The sequence below is a fragment of the Passer domesticus genome, chromosome Z (genome assembly GCF_036417665.1).
Source record: "Passer domesticus isolate bPasDom1 chromosome Z, bPasDom1.hap1, whole genome shotgun sequence".
Classification (NCBI taxonomy): Eukaryota; Metazoa; Chordata; class Aves; order Passeriformes; family Passeridae; genus Passer; species Passer domesticus.
This window is the reverse complement of record NC_087512.1, coordinates 11,774,549-11,794,194: the sequence shown is the minus strand read 5'-3', so window position 1 is coordinate 11,794,194 and position 19,646 is coordinate 11,774,549. Positions and strand designations below refer to the sequence as shown.

Genomic DNA, 19,646 nt, shown 5'->3' with positions numbered 1-19,646 from the left:
CAGGGAATGGTTTTAAGCTGAAAGAGGGAAGATGCAGCTTAGCTGTTAGGAAGAAGTTCTTTACTGTGCAGGTGGTGAGGCTCGGGCACAGGATGCCCAGAGAACTTGTGAATGCACCATCTATCAAAGTGTCCAAGTTCAGATTGGATGGAGCTCTAAGGAGCCTGATCTAGTGAAAGGTGTCCCTGTCTAGAACAGGATAGCCAGAGCTAGATGATCTTTATGATCCCTTCCAACCCAAATAACTTTGTGATTCTGCTAGGATGAGATGCAGAAGGTGCTCGGTTGACAAATTCACTCCAGACAATATCCATGTTACTGTATTGACAGAACACACTCTTTTATTCTAATGCTTAATGAGCAATGCCAGTAGGACGCAGCTATGGCTTTTTCCATTTTCTAAATCAAGAGTCATAATCCACATAGGTAGACAGCAGAGGGTATTCTGATGTCATTTGGCTTTGTGTTGCCTTCTGTATTTGTGTCTAGAGGAGATCTACACATTCAATGTGTGCTCCTGAAATGGTTCATCCAGAATACTGATAGTTTATTTGCTGAGCAACCTCTTCTGTTTTCTGAAGCTGTTGATGAAATAATTTAACTCAGCTATGGCAAATATAAGTTACAGAACAGACTCTGTTCCATAGCAATGGCACTACCCATACCTCTCCTTCCTGGTGATGCCAGGGGAAAGCTTGCTGTTGGTTTACCACTGATGTTGATGGCTCAAAAACCTGCAAATGATCACACAGAGGATATTACGTTGTTATTGTTCAGAGATAAAAGCTCTCTTCCATCAAGTTGAAAGATAGCATGCTGACAAATTAGCCAAATAAATGAGGTACATAAAATTGCAAGATGGAGTTTATGGTTTCTATTTTGTGCAGAACTAACAGCAGCCTGAAAAAAGTGTGCTGTCGCAGCAGTCTGCTTGTCAGGTGCTTGTTTCATTTGCTGCAGATACTTCTAGAGGAACCCTGATTTTAGTAATGGTGTTTTTTTGGAAATGGTTTGATTGTGGAATTCTTGTTGTAAGGCAAGATGAGCTTGTGCTTCGAATGTGCAATTGAAAATTTTTCTACCAATTTAGACCTATGCTGCTCAGCAGCAGATGTCTATGGGAGGCAAATACCTCCTTTTTTCCTTTCCACCTTTTCCTTTCCCCTCCACGTGGATGATGGGAGGCTGTCAGCAGACCTGGCAATGGGCTGTGCTGTAACTAGCATAGCCCAGTGTAATCTTTCACTCCCCAGAGCCTACAGGGCATCGTTCAAGTTCACAGCGCAACACCATGGACTCTGCAAGACCAAGAGGTGTCCGGGGTGCACAGGCTCAGGAGTAGAAACAAAATATTTAAGTGTGTAAGGTAATTAATGAGACATAACACCTTGTATCCCAGTAAACCAATGCAAGCAACCTTTGAAAAAACCTGCAATATTTATCTGGATGTTTTCTGATCATCCACATACCTGAGTCTGTGTGTGATCATGCATAGCTGGCAGGCAGCTGCTCACACTGCTCTTGATAAATCCAGGCAGCCTCTGAGTCTCTGTTGGAAGTGGTTTCCTGATCCTAGCTCTAAGACCACCTGAAGATCTTGTTCCTGCAAGTTAATTGTTAATTGTAAATACACAGAGTGGAACAGTTCCAGAGCAGCCAATTGCATTCTTGTCTGTAACTACTTTGGTACTAAGTCTATCTTGCATGCTTAGCTCATGGTTAGATTGCTTGACATTAATCGGTGTCAGATGAATAAAGATTTCATTTCCTGGGTTTTGGACTGTGGTTGACTTCAAATGTCATATTCTTACAGTCCTCTCCCCTTCTCTCTGGAGTTGAGAAGTACAAAAATGGGATTAGACAAGGCTGTCTGGCACCACTTTCTCTTGGAATGGTGTAAAACTTTGAATAAAGGCACTTGAATAAATTGCTGGAAGTAGCTGTTTAGAGCTTCTGGCACAGATGAATTCCTCTGGACAAACTCTAGAAGAAGTTCTGTTTCTCTGCTGATAAATTGGTTTTAACTGTTCATGGAAAAGGAAGCAGTAACAGTATAATTGTAGATTAATTCCGGCTAGAAGGAGCATCAGGAGCCTGCTGCTCAAAGCAGGATCACTTTCACTATGAATGTATTTATAGACTACTTTTGGTTAACATCCTTTGCGCCCTCTTTCTTTCACTTTCTTTATCTCCATGCGCACACATATTTGGCAGTATCAACCCCAGATGAGGCCCCCCTTTGCTAAATAAGATAAGGAACATGTGACTGAATTGCTTGCACAAAAACTTGTTGCAAAAACTAATCTGCAACAAGTCAGTAATCTCACCTGCCTGCTTATGACTGTATCTATATAAACTGCAAAATGTTTCCGTGGTCTGAAGAGTGTGTTGAGATTAATTAAGTATTCAAATTCTCCAGTTTCCAGGAAGGATGAGACTAGAATACACCTACACAGTTTGTCTTGTTATGATTATCAGCTTCTTTGACAAACATGGTGTAAAATCCAGGGAACAGTATCAAAGGTATTAGGTAGATTGTCCTTAAGCTTTTTTTGATGCAGAGAAAATGTCACCTTTGTCGGCACTTGGCAGTCTTCCATTTTAGCTCAAATACAATTTGAAGGGTAATGCTGGAGGTATTTCAGGCTCTGTTTCCTTAATTGTCATTCCTGTTCTTTTTTTTTTGTTGTCTGTCTTCTCTACAGCACAATTTTGAGCTAACTGGGTGTTTCAGCACATGGTAGAAGTATAGTTAGTGTAAATGTGGATTCACATAGACTTTAAATCAGTTGGCAGATTCAGGAGGTGCAAAGTGCCTGAAGTTGCATGGAAGTCAATGTAGTATTCTTGTTTGCATATTTGTGTAGTCCATGATTCCTGACTGCTGTGGCCATTTGATTTGCTTAATGAACAGTCAATATAACCTGACTGCTGTGTATAGAGAAATGTAATCAATGGAAGGCTTATAAGAATGTATCTCTGCTGAGAGAAAATAACATGTTTTCTAATAGCTTCTATTTGCGTTGCTCGAGAGCACTTACTGTACTTAACTTCCACCAATTGTCTCTTACAGCTTGCCTTGAAGGGATCTAACTATGCTGGTCTGCTGGAACGGCATCGCATTCATACAAAAAACGTGGAGCATGTGGTGGACAGCTTACGGTAAGATTGTGTGGATGTTGAAGATTTCAGACACAGTGCAAATATCTGTGGATTCTATGAAACAAAAGGAAGCCTTGTGTTACAAATGCTAACAAAATAGGAAAATACTAAATAATAAGATAAATAAAATAATTTGTACTAAATAATAAAATACTGAAAAGACAGGGGTGCAGATGAGCAGTCATTCCTGAAAGAACTGTCATGTGAACTGGCTCAGATCAGTTGACTAGCATGTTCTATTATCACCATGAAAATCAACAAGAAAGTGGTACAGCATTTGTGTGTCAAGTGTTATTAAGCCAAATATGACTGCAATTACTCCTTAGCTGCAGGACAACTTTTCGGAAGGCTGTGACAAGGAACAGTACAGAATGGAATTCAGACTTTTTCTGAACTTTACAGGAATGAAAGGATAGAAGTTCGTCTTGTTAAGCGTCGAGAGTATAATGAGGAGACAGTTCGGTGGGCAGATGCTGTTATATCAGCAGGAGGTATGACTTTATTGTTTCAGTATGTTTTCATAGATATGGTTCACAAAAATACTTGGCAGTGTTTGAAGCAACTGGAAATAATGGACATTCTGAAAACAAATTGCTAATCTAATTGTCAGAAAATTTGACAAAAAGCAGTGGTTATGACCATCTTGTCACCTCTAGTATCTAAAATTGTAGCCCATGGAAGTGAATCCCAGTGCATGGCCACTTGAAAAGTTTTTCATGTGTGAAACAATGTAAACTGTGGAATTTACTATAGTTATGAACTAAAAAGGATAAAATTCTTGATGTCAGGTAGTTTTATGTAGCTCTAAAACCTACTTGTTGTTTTTTTGGGATGTGAGGTGTAGACTAACATTCTACCTAATGGTCCCCTTGCTCAAACTGTCTTTCTTGCTTTCACACTTAATCCAGTGACTGGCGTATCAAGTTGGATGGTACAGGTAAAAAGTCTGCAGCTTCTGAGCATCTTGTGCCACTGATCAGTGTTTTCCAGATGAACCAACAGAGCAATTAACCTGATTGTTTATCTTTAATACTGGATTGCAGCAGTTCATTCAGTGTTATTTTTTGGGATATGCTGCAAATACAGCATTGTGTTGCTGGGCTCTGACACACTGTTCACTCATCTGTGGCAAACAGGCTTGACCACAGCTTTCTCTCTTCCCTCTAGTCCAGTTTGCCCTTAGATCACCATGAAGAATGGGTAGAAAGGTTTATTCCTGGAGCATCCTATCACACTCTTGTGCATTTCAAAGATCTTCACCAAAGTGCCTGTTTGTCTTTGGCAAAATTTTTCATGGTTGAGGCAAGCAGTTGGGAAGTAATACATCATCTAAGGTTTTCAGAGCTTTGTGTCTTCGTGCTGTTCAGAGCTTATATCTTCTTGCAAAGGCTGAATGAGGTTATAGTTTTCTTTCTGTTTAATAGACAGGAAAAAATACCAGTATCTGGAGAAACCAGCACATTTAAAGATTTCTACTTCTGAGACTTCTACTTGCCCAAGATATCTTTTCCAAGTGTGTCTATTTGGCACACTTGGACAAATAAGACCTTTAAATTGCTTTTTAGGAAGACAACTGGAGTGAAGCTAAAGTCATTGTTTTTGTGTGACTCACAGTAACATTCGGTTTTGTTTCCTGTCTCCTGTGGCTTTGTTTAGCAATACTTTCTAAATTTACTTTTGCTAAAAAAATTTCTCTTATCTGCTGATAAACATACAGAAATTCCCATAAATCTCTTCTAAAGCTTGCTTCTGCCACATTCAATTGCCTGGGCATGTATAGCTGTCAGATAAGTTGTACTTTTTCCAGTCATGTTTGCTATCTCAAATTTAGTTGTCACTACTCTTATTTGATAAGGTGTCAGTAGTTTTGTCCCATTGTATTTTTGTCCAGCTTGCCTGATTTGTTGTTGATATAAATGCACATAATGCTAATGCTGGAGTACATTCCGTTTTGGGTACTAGAATGTGAAGTGAAACTAACTTTTGATCTGTTTTCTTTGTAGGTGATGGTACAATGTTGTTGGCAGCCAGTAAGGTTTTTGATAAATTTAAACCAGTCATCGGAATAAATACTGATCCTGAAAGGTAAAAACATATTTGGGAAAGCAATGCTTTGTTTAATATTAGGCACACTGTGCATATGTTTTTGTGGTACCTGAGGCATACCTCTAGCATTTAGCAGCATAAATGCCTTTTTTAGTGGGTTGTAGATACCAAGGGAATCTTTTATTTTTTTAGAGAAGTTTGCACAATGAGTTGTCCTGTCTCATCTGAGAGGGCATTAAGTAGTATTGGACAGGCATGCCTGTGTTACATTGCCACTGATGTTCTCACACACCAGTGTAACAACACTTGCAGCTAGTTAACTTGTATTACTAACCAGAAGTTTGAGGTTAGAGATGGCAGTACAGAGGTTAGGAAGAAGGACTTGGTGAAAGCAGCTAAGAGTGGTGCCTGAACACACAGAACCTTAATTTGTTTGTAAAGAAGGTGGATCCAGTAGAGTCTCAGTTGAAGAAGTTTGGTGTTGTTTCTTAATGTAAACCATAAGATACCTCAGAAAGCTCCTGAACCAGTTGTTGGCACTTAGCTGTCCTATTATGAACTCTGCACAAGCTGCACCCACCTGCCCACATCAATCTTACAGCTCAGTAGATGCAGTGTGTTAGTATTGCTTGGTTGGTATAACCTTCAAATGGATTGCAAGTGAAACTCAGAATTTGCCAAGGCTCTGCTGGCTGAGAAGTCCAGATCTAGATTTCTGCTTGTGATATTTCTGCTTTTTTTTGATATTGACAGTTAATTTTTTCCTAGTACATAAAGTGGTGGTCAAAAGGTTTAATTCCTTTAATACCTTCTCTTCCAAAACTTTTCAAATGCTCTGAGTAGCTATTCTGCATTATCAAGCCTGACTAGTGGGGTTTAAATAACAAGTGCCTTCAAATTGTCACCTATTACTCATGAAGGGGAGCAGGGCTTAGTCTTCTAGTATTGACATGAGATTCTTTTGATCTTAGGCTTGTTGCTTAGCTGTTTGTGTTGCTAACTTGTGTATAAGTGGAGAAAGATTTTTTTTTTTTTTCCTCACCTGCTGGGTTTATTAAGCTTAAATTGCTTGCCTAGAATGGTGATAGGAGCTATACTCCTGCAGGATTATTAGCTGAACAGACAGTTTTTAGGGGAAATGTGGGAGAAATAGCCTGTCTCAGACACACGGACTCCAGGAGCTGAGAGCAGTGTATTGTTGCTGATGTGGTACTATGCAAGAACAGTAGAGAGTCCTAAAAGTCTAAGTGTAGCTTTGCTAGATATAACACATAGGGAGATTGTTCCAAAGGTACCAAATCTGAACAGTAATACTATAATTTTCATTGTCATTTTTTCCTACTAGATCAGAAGGTCACCTGTGCTTGCCTGTGAGATACACATACTCATTTCCTGAAGCACTGCAGAAGCTTTATCGTGGTGAGTTCAGGTAGGATTCACTGATCTTTGGTTTTCAAAAACATAGAGGGATTAAGAAACACCTAATCATGTGCAATTCCTTAGAAGTAGCTGAAGCTTCTTAAAATCTTAATGGCTCAAATTGTGAATTCTGTGTAGATGCTTATAATGTTGAAAAGTGAGTTTTTTGGTCAAGCATGAGACTGGAATGCAAATGATAAAATTGGCTGCCAGTTCCAGAAAAAAAGTCTTCTGGGATGACCTGCAATAATTGATTTTTACTTCTGACTTAGCAAATTCATAAATGAGGAACTGCATTCTTGTAAGGGGTATATTGGTTTATGTATTTTAGGAATGTCCTGGTTTAGAGCAAATTTTGGAGGAAACTTTTGAAGTGAAAACACTCTAGAAAGCAAACTCAAGGTGCCCCTCCCCCAGCTGGTTTGTAAAGAAAAATCTCTTTCAAGAAAAGTGGAAAAAACTGTTTATTTAACAAGGAAGGTACTCACAAACATGAAAAAATGACCAGTATTAAGCAGTGGAGCCTCTCGCTGTTCTGAAGAGAGGGCAGATTCAGAGGCAGCCGTGTGGTGGCTGCAGCTCGGCTCACTCAGTCTCTGTCCCGTCCCTGCGGCGCTGGAATGCAGCGTCCCGGCCCTGATGGGCCCCAGGGGTGAGCTCCCAGTGCCACTCTGGGTGCTCAGTCCACAGCAGGGCTGATCAGAAGAAGAAAAGCCACAGTCTGGGGAATTCTCTGCCTAAGCCAGCTGAAAACTGACTAAAAGCAAAGGAGAGCTCTGTCCCACTGTCTGTCCGTGCTGCAGACAATGCAGTCTGTGAGCAGGAGTGCAGGAGAGTGAGTGCAATGTCTGATAACAAACTCTGCGCTTCTTCTCCCGTCCCCTCTGCTCTCAGAACTGTCTTAGAGGTGCAGAACTTAACATCCAGCATAAACTGAACAGAAAATGGGGGGTACAAGCATTATAAGGACTCAAAAACATGCAGTACAGTGATGCCATAAGAATAGAAGCTAATGAAACACATACAGTTAGGAAATGGTCAGTGTGTTGCATCTGGGGTTTTGGTGATTGAGATAGAGTGGCTTAAATTTTGCTGACAAAATTAGTGTAAAGCAAACATTTCTTCATGCTGAATATAGCTTGATGTTTCCAGTACTAGATATTTTTAAAATAGAATAATCTCACTTGATTTAAAAAGAAACAAGCTGAATTTTAAAGGACAGACTAGAGAAGTTTTAAATAATTACTTATGAAGAGACACTGTTCTGTAGTATAATAACTTTACAGAATATTTTTGTGATGACAAACTATCAAACAGAAATCAGTCACTCATGTGAAAGTATATAGCAATTGATTTTTGTTCATACTTCTAGCATATTAAGTTTGTAACTTGAAGTGTAACTGTATTTGTGCCATAGAATAGTTCTGAAATTAAATTAATACAATTGCCAGAATAACTAACTGAAGGAGTTTCAATATGTATTGCTAAAGGAGCAGGTGTTTTCTACTCACATATTCTAAGATTTAGAAAACAGAAGCTTTTTAGTCTCCGTCATTCTAATTTGCTTAAGTAAAAAACTCAAAGTGCTTATTCAGATAACCTCCCTTGACATTTGGCAATTTTGATGTTTTGTTGGAAACAAAGCTATAGTTTTGTTGCTGGCACTCCTGTTACTACTCATTATGGAGTGGAAACCTCACCAGAGCCAAACAGAAAGGCTAATTATATTTCTGAAATATAGGAGATAATAAATTAATGAATAGGAGATAATAAAATAATTTATTCTTAGGCAAGGACATGAGCAGGTATTTCATTTGAGAGTTCTTAGATTGTTTGGCCCTAAGCAAACTTTGGAATAGGTGGGTGTCTGAATCCTGGTCTGGAAGGGCTTCTGGTAGCTTGGAGTTGTAGTGGATGGTGAATTGCCAGAAAGGACAAACAATATCAGGCCATCCACATTTTTTATCTTGGTGGTCAGTGCTGTAGCAGGTTCTCAGAATAGGGATGGTACAGTCCCATTTTCTACTTTTGTGGGGGATGTGACATGTTCTAGCCAGGACCATTGTAAGGAGGCTAGCATAGTGATACTCACTGCATGCTTTTTGCCTGACTACCTAAAGTCACACTTGGAATTCAAGGGCAGATAGGGTGTGTAAATGAGGCTCTATAAAGATGACTAGAGGAAAAACTAGCAATGTAGTCATGTAAAGTGTAAATCTCTTGTAATTTTAGGAAAAACTGGTTAATGTCACCTGGATATCGACAGTATGAAAAGGGAAAAGTTTTGCTCATAACACTCTCTTATGATTTGCTTTCTTAGTCAAAACTATTGCTGTTTTGTTTTATGAAATACCTTAGGTTGTAAGAGGAAAAGGAATTTATATCTCTAGGGAAAAATTAAAAAATTGGAATGTTGTAACATGGCTTTTGTATCCTTCTCTTGCTTCAGATGAATTCCTCTTAAGCACCTTAAATTCCTGGGCCAGGAGGGATTGTTAAAAGAGAGGATACTTGGGGCTTTTATGTATAAAGGGATGCATAGAGCTGCTTTTCTGGACATGTCAAATATGAACAAAAGATGTCAAAAATACAGCATGTATTTCTGTGTGAATTCTTGAGAGCTTTTTATTCTTAAAAGTATTCTATCAGTCATTCATTCACATGTTAGAATCACATGTCTCAAGAGGAGAGTTTGTTACTCACAATTTTTGTAGGCTACTTTTGGCCTGCAAAAGTACTACTTTTGTCCTCTTAGTTTTACACATGCAAAAAATATTAGGTAGCAAATTGGTAAATGTAAAGAATTTACAATTACATATTACTAACTTTTTTAAATTTAGAAGTTATAGTAGAAGCTATAAAACTTTAAATATGACTTTGAATATATTTAGCTCCTACTATTAAGATGCTCTGCTTTGAGAGTGGAGACTCTCAGGTCCTATCTAATTTTGTAATGAATTTTTCATATTGACTTCTTTCTCTTCTCTTAGGTGGCAGTGGCGGCAAAGAATCCGACTATATCTTGAAGGAACTGGGATTAACACAACCCCAGTGGATTTACATGAACAGCAGCTAAGCCAAGAGCAACACAGCAGGGCTCACATAAATGAAAGATTCCAGGATCAAAGTAGGTTAAAATCTGACAAGAATATAATCACTTTGCTATGATAACTTGCAATAGAAAAGTAAAAGTTGTGGTATTTGAAATAGCTGCTGTCAAAATACCTGATCTTTTTTTAAAATGCTGTCTCTTAGAGTTACTGTAACTACTTGAGCATGTGTGTGTGTTTGTGTACACATGCTAACTTTTAAGTTAGGTTAATTGAGAGTTGTAAAAGCTGGTCTTGGACTACCAGGAAGCAAATAAGATATTAGATGTGAGAGTCTGTCTGTAGATAATTCTTAAACACCTTCAGCTCTTTTCTTTATGGTGGGTTGAAAGATGCATGGTTCTGTGCCTAACCTGTGTCCAGTATTTGCTCACTAAGAAGTCCTTGTCAACATGAACAACTTGTTAATCCCCTTTAATTACCTTGTGGTATGAAGTCTAATTCTCTGAACTTCATCAGAAATGTCTGTTAAGTCACTGCCAGTGAATTTAACTTGGCTGGAAGTGTGACTGACAGAAGACTTCATTCTGCCTAGTTGCCTGTGACTTTTCAAGGAAAAGTGTCTGAACTTAAGCGTCATTGCTGACCTTGGTTTAAATATTTATTGTCTCCAGTAAAGGACAGTGACTGACCACAGAGTAAATCAGTGAAAAAATGAGTCTTTGAAAAAAATGGAGCATTTGGTTTAGAAAACAAACCCAGGCAGGTCTGTCTTCCAGTGAATTGTGAATGGTTTTTGAAATCTTGTGTTTTAAATCCATGATTCTAAACTCTTATATTTGATATCTGCAGGATCTGACATTTCTGGCCCACATCTTTTACCAGTGAGAGCACTCAATGAAGTCTTCATTGGGGAATCTCTTTCATCCAGGTATGTTTAATTGTTTGTTTTTATAGCAAGGCACAATTAACTTAATTTCTTTTTATGACATTGCAATGGACAATCAGTGGTGAGATTTTACTGTCAAATTTCACTTCTGTTTCATAAATACTTAACACTGATTGCATTATTGCGGATTACAAAGTGTATTTTCAAAGATATAAGTGCAGTAATGTTGATTTCTGGTTTTCTGCCTCCTCTCTGGTTATTCTTTCATTTTTCCTGACTTTTTTCTTTCCCTTTTACTGATGACTTAAATATAAGATGTAAGTGCAGTAATGTTGATTTCTGGTTTTCTGCCTCCTCTCTGGTTATTCTTTCATTTTTCCTGACTTTTTTCTTTCCCTTTTACTGATGACTTAAATATCAGTCCTTGAACTGCCTTGTCTCCTGCCTGTCTTAAATATCTTTTTCATAAGCTTTTAGCATGACCAAGCAGAAATAGCTTTTATCAGGACTCCCTTTTCTGCCTTTCTGTCATTAGATGCAAAGGTATCAGCCTCCTTTTGGCAGAAACCTTGTTATTGATGGAATATAGTTATTTCCTTTGTTTAAGAACTGTGTCTGTATCATATCATGGTACTGCCTTATCCAGGATACATTTGACTGTCCTTTCTGTCCTGGAGATCAATGCATTTTTGGCAGCCAGACATTAAGAAGGACACTGGGATTATGACTGGGGCTGTGGTGAAAGACATGATCCCTAATCAGGATTTGATCAAACTTTTACTTGTATTTTATATGTTTTCACTTTATTATTTATCTTTTAAAAAGACCCAAACAAAAACAACAACAGAAAAGCCACTTTAGCGTTTAACAGCTTGTGTTTGTACAATGCCAGGGACACTGATTGCTGGTGCAAACAATATAAATGTTCTGTGAGTGCTTTATTTTTTCTGGACTTCAGCCTCAGACTGGCAGAAGGAATTAATCTCAAAGAGATACAAATCCTGCTTTCTACTAAATAGAATCTAATTTTATCAAGATTCTAAAACGTTTCTTTAATGTGCAGTGATAGAGGAACACAAAGCTGTTTTCCAATGCTATGAGTGTCACAAGTACGTTGTCCTCTTGGTTCCTATGTATTTGAGAACCACTGAGGAACACAATACCTCTAGAAATAAGTATGTTACTGGATCTTACTCTTGAAGACTTAAATGTCATAAAGACAAATCTTCTGTTAGTTTCAAATATATAGGTCTGCTATTTATTTAGAAAAAATAACTTCAGGAGCTTCTTGTCAGGTCTTATTCTGCATGTCAGTGATGAAAACAAGTAAATTGAAGGAAAAAAACCCCAGAAAACCTGACATACCCAGCTTGCAAAAATTACATTAAACTGAATCAAGCGGTGCACCTGTGTTCGTAATTTACTTTCAGTTCTCTAATCTCCCCATCTTTTCAAGAGTGATTACAAAACATGCCCTTAGTTACTGAGAGTAAAACTGCTTGGCACCAAACATCCAAGAGCTGTGTTTCTAGACTGAAATAATCTGTTTACTAAGAATGGTGAAACTCAATCGTGCATAAAACAACAAATGCGGTATTTCTGAGAAGATATCTATTAATCTGAAGCCTTTATCACAATTTGAATTAGGCCCTATGAATATCAACAAATTAAGTTCATAAACATACTCTTGGATATTCTGAAGCTTGTAGAGAGAAACTTTGGTCTCTAGGCCTAACACTAGGAATCCCCTGACAGATGAACAGTAACATGCAGAAGATGATTGTACATCATGACCTAGTACTTTTGAGTTTTAGGAATAATTAGCCCTGAAGAGAAATATAAGCCTGCTGTCTGTGTAAACCTATTAATGAAGAATCACTGGATTTTTAGTTACTGTAGTGATCAAGAATTCAGGTTCAATTATGCTATTACTTATTTATGTTGAAATGTTTAGTGTTCCTTGACATAACTTAATGAGACCCAATCACAGCATAAACACAGGTTTTGTGCAACAGGTATGCAGGGAAGGTAATTATTTACAGTTTTATTTGTCAGTCCAGCAAGCCCTGCAGATGAACCACAGAGGCAGTTTTGTGCATAAATTAACATGAGAAGTGACTGCAGAAAAAGTGCCTAAAAGTTCATAGTAGAAATCATTTCGGTCTGTTATAAAAACTGATATAACATGGTGAATCAGAAGTTGCTGTCAAATGGTAACACTGTACAAAGCCTGTGAAATTGTGATCCAGATTTGAAAGTAGCCCCTCTAAATTGTAATGTGCCTGATAAGGCTTGTGTTCTGTCTTATTCAGGGAGAACTTTAAGTCCTGCAAACCCAGTTTTAAATTCTCGCTTCATAGGGCCTCCTATTATGAAATATCAGTTGATGATGGTCCTTGGGAGAAACAGAAGAGTTCAGGGCTTAATGTGTGTACTGGAACAGGATCAAAAGCATGGTGAGTACATGTTGCTGCTTTGACAGAAAATACCATTTCTGATAAGCTAGATGAACCTATTTGGCCTATGCATTTTCCCCTTGCTGAGACTCTGTTGAGCTGTGGGTAAGTCAGTCTAATATTGTCACTGTCAGTGTGGCTCAGAGCTGTTCCAGATGTATGAGATGAGCAGGGCACTCATTACTTGTGGGTATGGAGGGAAGCCTTAAAAGGATGAGGAGCTGTGGCACTGAGACAGAAGTTTGCCTTAGGTATAATTTCAGTGAAAAATGTGGCATGCCACACGTGAAGATGGGTGGTTGAGAGTGGTGAGGGAAACAGATTCTGCTGTGACTTGCAGAGAGCATACTGAGGTGATCTATGAACTACTCTTGTTGTCTAAAATTAAAATGTTTAGATGATGTAGCTCAGTAAACTTATAAAAATCTAAGCTCTAAGAAGAATGGGAAAACATGTATTTGGAAGCAGTGTTAAATAGTCTCTGGCACATCTACTGTCCATTCACCTTTCAAGCTTCTTGTTTCTTTCATATTTAATTGACATGGGATAATCTCTTTGCCAAAATACTCCCCTTAAAAAAGATGGCCTTATCTACACAGAACTGTGCTAGCTTAAGCAGGGGGGAAAATATTTAAACTTCAGTTTAAATGTGCTGCACTACTGCATATAAGTCTAATCAGTTTAGTTTTGAGATGTGAGAGATGTGTTTGTGCTCATAATTTAGAGTTGTACAATAGGCACTGGATTTATGGGGTAGGCTAAGATGAACTAAACCAGAAGCTTTTAATGAAATTCAAAAATAAGTATTCATGCTGTAACCATGGTTACTAGGTTTTACTCTTCATTGTAATTCAGAATTTTGTATTCAGGCAGCATAGCTTAGTTCTGGAGTCTGCCAAGGATGAAATTGGCAGACTGCTAGGAAACTTTCCTAGTGTTCAGTACCTTGGGAAAGTACAGTCTTAATTCAATGCTGTTCTTACGCATTTCTTTTGCTTATACACTCTGTGCTGAGCAAACCCACAACCAGGGACCAAGTTCCAGGATTGTCTCTCTCCATTGCTGTAATCAGTATGTGTTGCTGGACTTCTCTAAAGTGAGGCCAGACCTCAGTGGAGTGATCTCCCTTAGCCTGTTGTCCAGGGGCTTTCCTGGAATTTCAGACTTCCTGGGACTGAGAGACATTTAAATGTCCAGGTGTTTCCTGTAGCTGCCAGAACTTGTGTAAAAGGATATCTTGATAGCATCTGCTCAGGCTTGCAGGTAGGCAGTAAGTGTAAAAAAGAGAGAGCCTTGGGCACACCCTCAGCAGCTCTGGGGTCAGATAGGGGTGTAGTGGATCTGTATTGCAGTCTGGGGTGTTTTACTGCCATGACAGAAGTGCTGGACCGAGGATTTTAAGCTGAATTGAGACCTGGGCATGTGAGATCTTCACAGCAGTGCTGCACAGTGGCTGTGGTTAGCACCTACTCACTTTTGAGTCTGGGCAGAGGAAGGAGACTTTTTTTGAGTTTTGCCTTAGTTCAGACTGAGGCTATGTTGTCTTGTTCATCCAGATGTGTCAAATCAGAAGTGTCTGATCTGATTTTCTATATACACCAGTTCTTGTGAGATTCGAGACCACACCTTAGGGTATAAATAAAGAGGTAAAATATTTGTAAAGAAGTGTTGGGGTTCATAGATGAGAACTAAGAGAATAAATCAGTTAGCAAGGGTTGGACAGACAAGGTAAGAGCACAATCTCTAGAGCTTCATTTTTTAAATGCAGACTTAATGCAGCAGTTATTGGGGTATTAAGGCAGGGGGATTATTGACAAGGAGACTACATCCCATGCTCTTCTTTCCTGAAGACTTCACTTAATGGATTTTTAAGCTTTACAAAGCCACAGTTAAATGCCAAAGCAAGAGTTTATTTAAGACTCTTTTTTAAAAACTAACTGTATTCAGCTCACACTTAATAGCATTCTTTTTCCTCCCCAGATGTTGAATTTAGGTTTTCATCAGTGTGAAAGGTGTTTTGGTTTTGCTTGGTTTTTTCCTAAGTTGTACTGCTTATAGCAAACAAGACTTCTTCTCTGTCTAGGTCCTATAATATTAACAAGGTTGCACATCAAGCTATTGAAGAGATCCTTAAGATCGGTGAGTGAGCAATGTGGCATTACTAGCCAAGTTCTGTATTGATACATCTGTCTAACTGGGGCTCTTTCTCTCGGCTCAACAGCGAAAAAGCACGGAAGTTTGAATATGCCATTGAACACGGAACTGGTACAGAAAGGTTAGTGAAAAAGGCAAGATTTTTTTTAAAGTATCTTTGGCCAGTTCATTTTGTTTGTATTCTGTACTATTCACCTTTCAGTGTTTTAGCATTCTTGCAGTGGTAGTCTTTCTTACAGACATTAATTAGGCACAGTTGGCAAACAATGTCTTACTTGAAATGAAAACACTTATTTAGACTTCTGTCTAAATTATCCTCTTTAGGAGAACTTCAGTTCTCCTAAAATTTGAAACAGTTACTATTCAATCACTAGAAGAGAGCTGTTGAGTGTTTATCATGCAGTAGAACTGAACGAAATTTTCCCTAAAAGTAATTTTTTTTGCATGTAAAGACTATTAAACATCTGTCAAGACTCGATGTTCCCTCTTGATAGAGAAGCCAGTCTTCCCTGGAGGAATGTGTGTTTCTGAGAGTAAATAATTTTCTCTGGAAAAACTAATGGCTGACTCTCCTGCTTACAGTAACAAATGATTACAATGAGTCTCTGCTCTACAGTCCAGAGGAACCAAAGATGTTTTTCAGTGTTCGAGAGCCTATTGTAAACAGAGTCTTCTCAAGTAGCCGTCAGCGTGGCTTCTCTTCAAAGTAAGTGTTGGCTGCAATAGCAAAGAGTTACTTCGTTCAGTGTATCTGTCAAAGTATGAGCAATCCAGGCCTTTCCCTCGAAGTGTTTCAACATCCAGTTTGTGCTTTGAATGACTTGAGTATTGTTCTTGTAACAGCAGGATGAAAATGTTTCCTAGTTGTGTTATGGCTTTTTAATGTTTGATCCCTGCACAATCTTACAGAATAAAAGAATCTCACTGTGCCCAGTTTTGGACATGTGCCATTTCCCTCAGTATGAGACACAGACAGTGACAGACTGAAGTGAATTCAGGAAAGGGCCACTGGGAAGATAAGGCGGCTGGAACAAGTGGTTTGTAAAGGAAAAACTCAAAACAGTGCTTTCCTTTAGCCTGGAGGAGACAAGACTAAGGGGGAATCCAGCTCTTCAGCTACCAAAGGATGGTTACAGAGGAGGTTTGAGTTGAATTCTTTTCAGAGCAGAGTATAAAGCAACAGCCATGATTTTATAGGATGTGAGATTCTGATTTAAAAAAAATAAAATTCTCAGTGAGAATAGTCAGGCAGTTGAGCAGGTTGTCTCTATAGATTGTCTTATCACTGTTCTTGGAGAGATTGTCTTATCACTGTTCTTGAAGATACTCAAAACTTGCCTGGTCAAGGCATTAAGCAACCTAACCCATCTTTAAAGTAAGACCTGCTTTGACCAGAAGGTGGGACTAAATGCATTTCCAAACTGAATTATTTGCTAATTCATTATTTTAACTTTGGGAACTTGTGCCAGTAGAGCTTTAGATTGAATATTAGGAAAATCATCATAATGGAAAGGGTTTTAAAGCAGTGGAACAGGCTGCCTGTGGAAGTGGTGGAATCCAGTTATCATCCCTGAAGGTATTTAAAAGACATGTAGGCATGGCACTTAGGGACATAGTGGTAGTGCTTGTTTAATGGTTGAGCTCAATGATCTTACTTGTCTTTCCCAATCTAAATGATTTTATGATATGTGGAGTGTGCCACAATTAAATATAAACACATACAGCCATTAGTTATATGATCAAAATAACTGAATATACGAACAATAACATATAAACTATTGAAAGCAATACAGTAATTGTAATCAACTGTCAATTCAACATTTTTATATCAAAACAAATGTCTAAAGGAGCTCTGAGCCAAATTTTTTATTCTGTCTTGTTCTGCTCTAAAAGAGATGCCTTAAATTTTGTAAGATTAGATTTAAACTTATTAACTTAAATATGTCAGACTCTAATAATAATGTCTTGACAATAATATGCTGCTGTTCTTGAAGTTGCCTGGCAAGCATCCTGACCTTCAGCTTTGTGTTTGTAATTACTTTTCTTCTCTCTGAATGATGTAACTAAAGATTACATTAATGTCCAAATTATTTGAACCTCAAACATTGCTACTTGAAAATATATCTTTCACATGAAGACCACATATTAGAATCTTAAGTAAATGGGATCATCAGTAGCTTTCTTTGAAAATAATAGCTAAGCTTTAGCTTTCAACACCCAGTGTTATATTACAGGCTGTGCTCAGACTCTGGGAGTATTGACCAAGTTCTTCTGTCCTCTCTGGACTCTGCTGAGTCCATACAAAGCACTGATAACTTGGGGGGTTCTGTTGCTTAGTACTGTGCTAAGTGGAGGTTAAGCATTTACTGACCCAAGCAAAAGAATGTCCCAGAACCAGTTTTATTGTTAAGTGTTTGTGTGAAGTACTTTAATTTTCTAGCTGTTTTGTGATAACTTACTTGCTGGTTTTTTGCAGAGTCTGTGTCCGTTCCCGTTGTTGGGATGCTTGTATGGTTGTAGATGGAGGAACATCTTTTGAGTTCAATGATGGGGCAATAGCTTCAATATTGATTGACACAGAAGATTCACTGTGCACTGTTCTGCTGGAAGAATGAAGGACCCTGATGTCTTTTGCTGAAACATTTATGGATCCATAGAGGGAAAACCATGGGGATATCACAATGCTGCATTATATTGGAAGTTGGCCTTTTCGGATGCAAGAGCATTTGGAGGAAGCTTGAAATGCTTTTCATTCCTTTGGGTTGGGGAATCATTAGCCTGATATTTAAGCTTTTTTTGCATCTAGTGTAAATGTCTGAAGTGTTACCTCTAACTTCAGTGAGAATTGACATTTTAACTTGTAAGGCAAACATGAAAGCTTTGTAAACACAGGTAAATGGGTTCAAGTATTAAGTCAGTAGTATTAAATATTCAGATGTACAGTTTTTTAGTAACAGTCTGGGACTGATAAAACTAAATACTTCATACATACACTTTTGTAGAAAAGTTGACTGTCAAACTAGCAATTTGATGCAAGGATATATAGATTTTGGTAAACCATTATGTTGATGTAAAAGAAATGAAAATACAAATCTTTTGTATGCTTTTCAAAAATTGTACAACTTTGTAGTTTCATACAACTTGTGACAATTTTTTTTGTTCTTCCAGTATTTTTTCTACTTTGTAGACTTACATCAAGAGTATAAGTCTGGTTTAGTACATCTTTAATGAGGTAGCTTTTAGTTTTTCTGTTTGGCTAGATAGGGACTTGAAATCCAAAGGTTTTCTTGAGCCCTTTATGAAGAATATACAAATTACAGAAATCATGTTGTAGTGGGGTATATTCCTTCACTGAATGGATTAACTGGTAAGCAGATGATCAGAACACTAGTGTATGTAAGTGGCTATCATTAAGACATATATTTGGCCTTATTTAGTTGAATGTTTGGAATTTTAGGTTTTGAATTTCTTATATTTCCAGAAGAATGAGATATGCTGGGTATTAGGAGTTAGAGTGCAAGCTAATACTATGTCTTCCAGTTTTCCCAGCATGTTTTTACCTTCTCCAGAAAATTTAAATTCCCAATCCTATGTTGAATTCTGTTGATATGTAAATGACAACAAATCACATGTCTCTGCTCATGTTAGGTAATCAAGTTGATAAGCTCTGATGAAAGAATAGCAAGTGACCTTTGAAATTTTTTAGAAAAACTGTGACTGCCTTTTGAAATCTGTGCTTATAATTGCATAGGTGAGGCAGAATTTGGGAAAACAAATATTCCTACAGCAGGAACTCTTCTGCTACATAACTTGAAAATAGTATGTTTTGTCTACTACAGCTTGGTTTCCAAGAGTTTTTAAGAAAACGACTTTTGAATGAGGAGACTTCTGTAACAGATGTTCTCAGGTCTAATGGAAATGTTCTCCAATGTGGCCAATCAATCAGTGTATTTATGGCCACTTGCAAAATGTAAACTGCTCTTTACTGGTGGAGGAAACGGACAAAGGGTTTTTTCCCCTCTAGACTTAGAGTGAATAGAACTTAAAACAGAATTTAGAGGATATAGATTTGACCAGGCCATTCAGTTCTAGGAAAATGTGAAATTGATGGAGATGTCTGAATAAGCTATCACTGTGTACATTTCACCTTTTAAGTGTGCTGCAGAGTTATTTACACTGTCTGGTTGTCTTGATTGTAAACCTAGAGAGGAAAAGCAAAGTAGCCAAATAAGCTTTCAAAAGTTTATAAGTTCAGGAACAATCAGAATAAAGTTCTTACAGTCTAAAATAATGTGCAAAGCTTGTCTAAAGGTAAAGAGTCAAAAGACTAATCTTTCTAAAAGTTGTGTGCACAGACTAGGATGTTCTAGCTATTCTCAATCCATCTGTAACCAGTTAGGGATTGTCTGCTATGTGCCTCTGTCATGTACACTAGTCAATATGCTGTTAGGATTCAAAAAATCCTCAAGT

The 19,646-nt window shown here is 37.9% G+C and overlaps 1 protein-coding gene across 2 annotated transcripts in view; it reads left to right on the top strand.

The window, feature by feature from the left end:
- Positions 1 to 18,840, top strand: part of NADK2 (NAD kinase 2, mitochondrial) — a 28,745-nt gene extending 9,905 nt beyond the window's left edge. Inside the window, exons 2-12 of one of the 2 annotated variants that reach the window (XM_064403465.1) lie at positions 3,074 to 3,162; positions 3,565 to 3,653; positions 5,166 to 5,247; positions 6,554 to 6,637; positions 9,618 to 9,754; positions 10,530 to 10,608; positions 12,927 to 13,022; positions 15,106 to 15,161; positions 15,244 to 15,297; positions 15,759 to 15,882; positions 17,653 to 18,840. In XM_064403465.1, the coding sequence (XP_064259535.1) occupies positions 3,074 to 3,162; positions 3,565 to 3,653; positions 5,166 to 5,247; positions 6,554 to 6,637; positions 9,618 to 9,754; positions 10,530 to 10,608; positions 12,927 to 13,022; positions 15,106 to 15,161; positions 15,244 to 15,297; positions 15,759 to 15,882; positions 17,653 to 17,791 (1,029 nt within the window). In that variant the 3' untranslated portion in view covers positions 17,792 to 18,840. Of the gene's footprint in view, positions 1 to 3,073; positions 3,163 to 3,564; positions 3,654 to 5,165; positions 5,248 to 6,553; positions 6,638 to 9,617; positions 9,755 to 10,529; positions 10,609 to 12,878; positions 13,023 to 15,105; positions 15,162 to 15,243; positions 15,298 to 15,758; positions 15,883 to 17,652 lie in introns of both variants that reach the window. The other variant, XM_064403466.1, reaches the window with a different exon arrangement.
- The last annotated feature ends 806 nt before the right edge of the window (positions 18,841 to 19,646 follow it).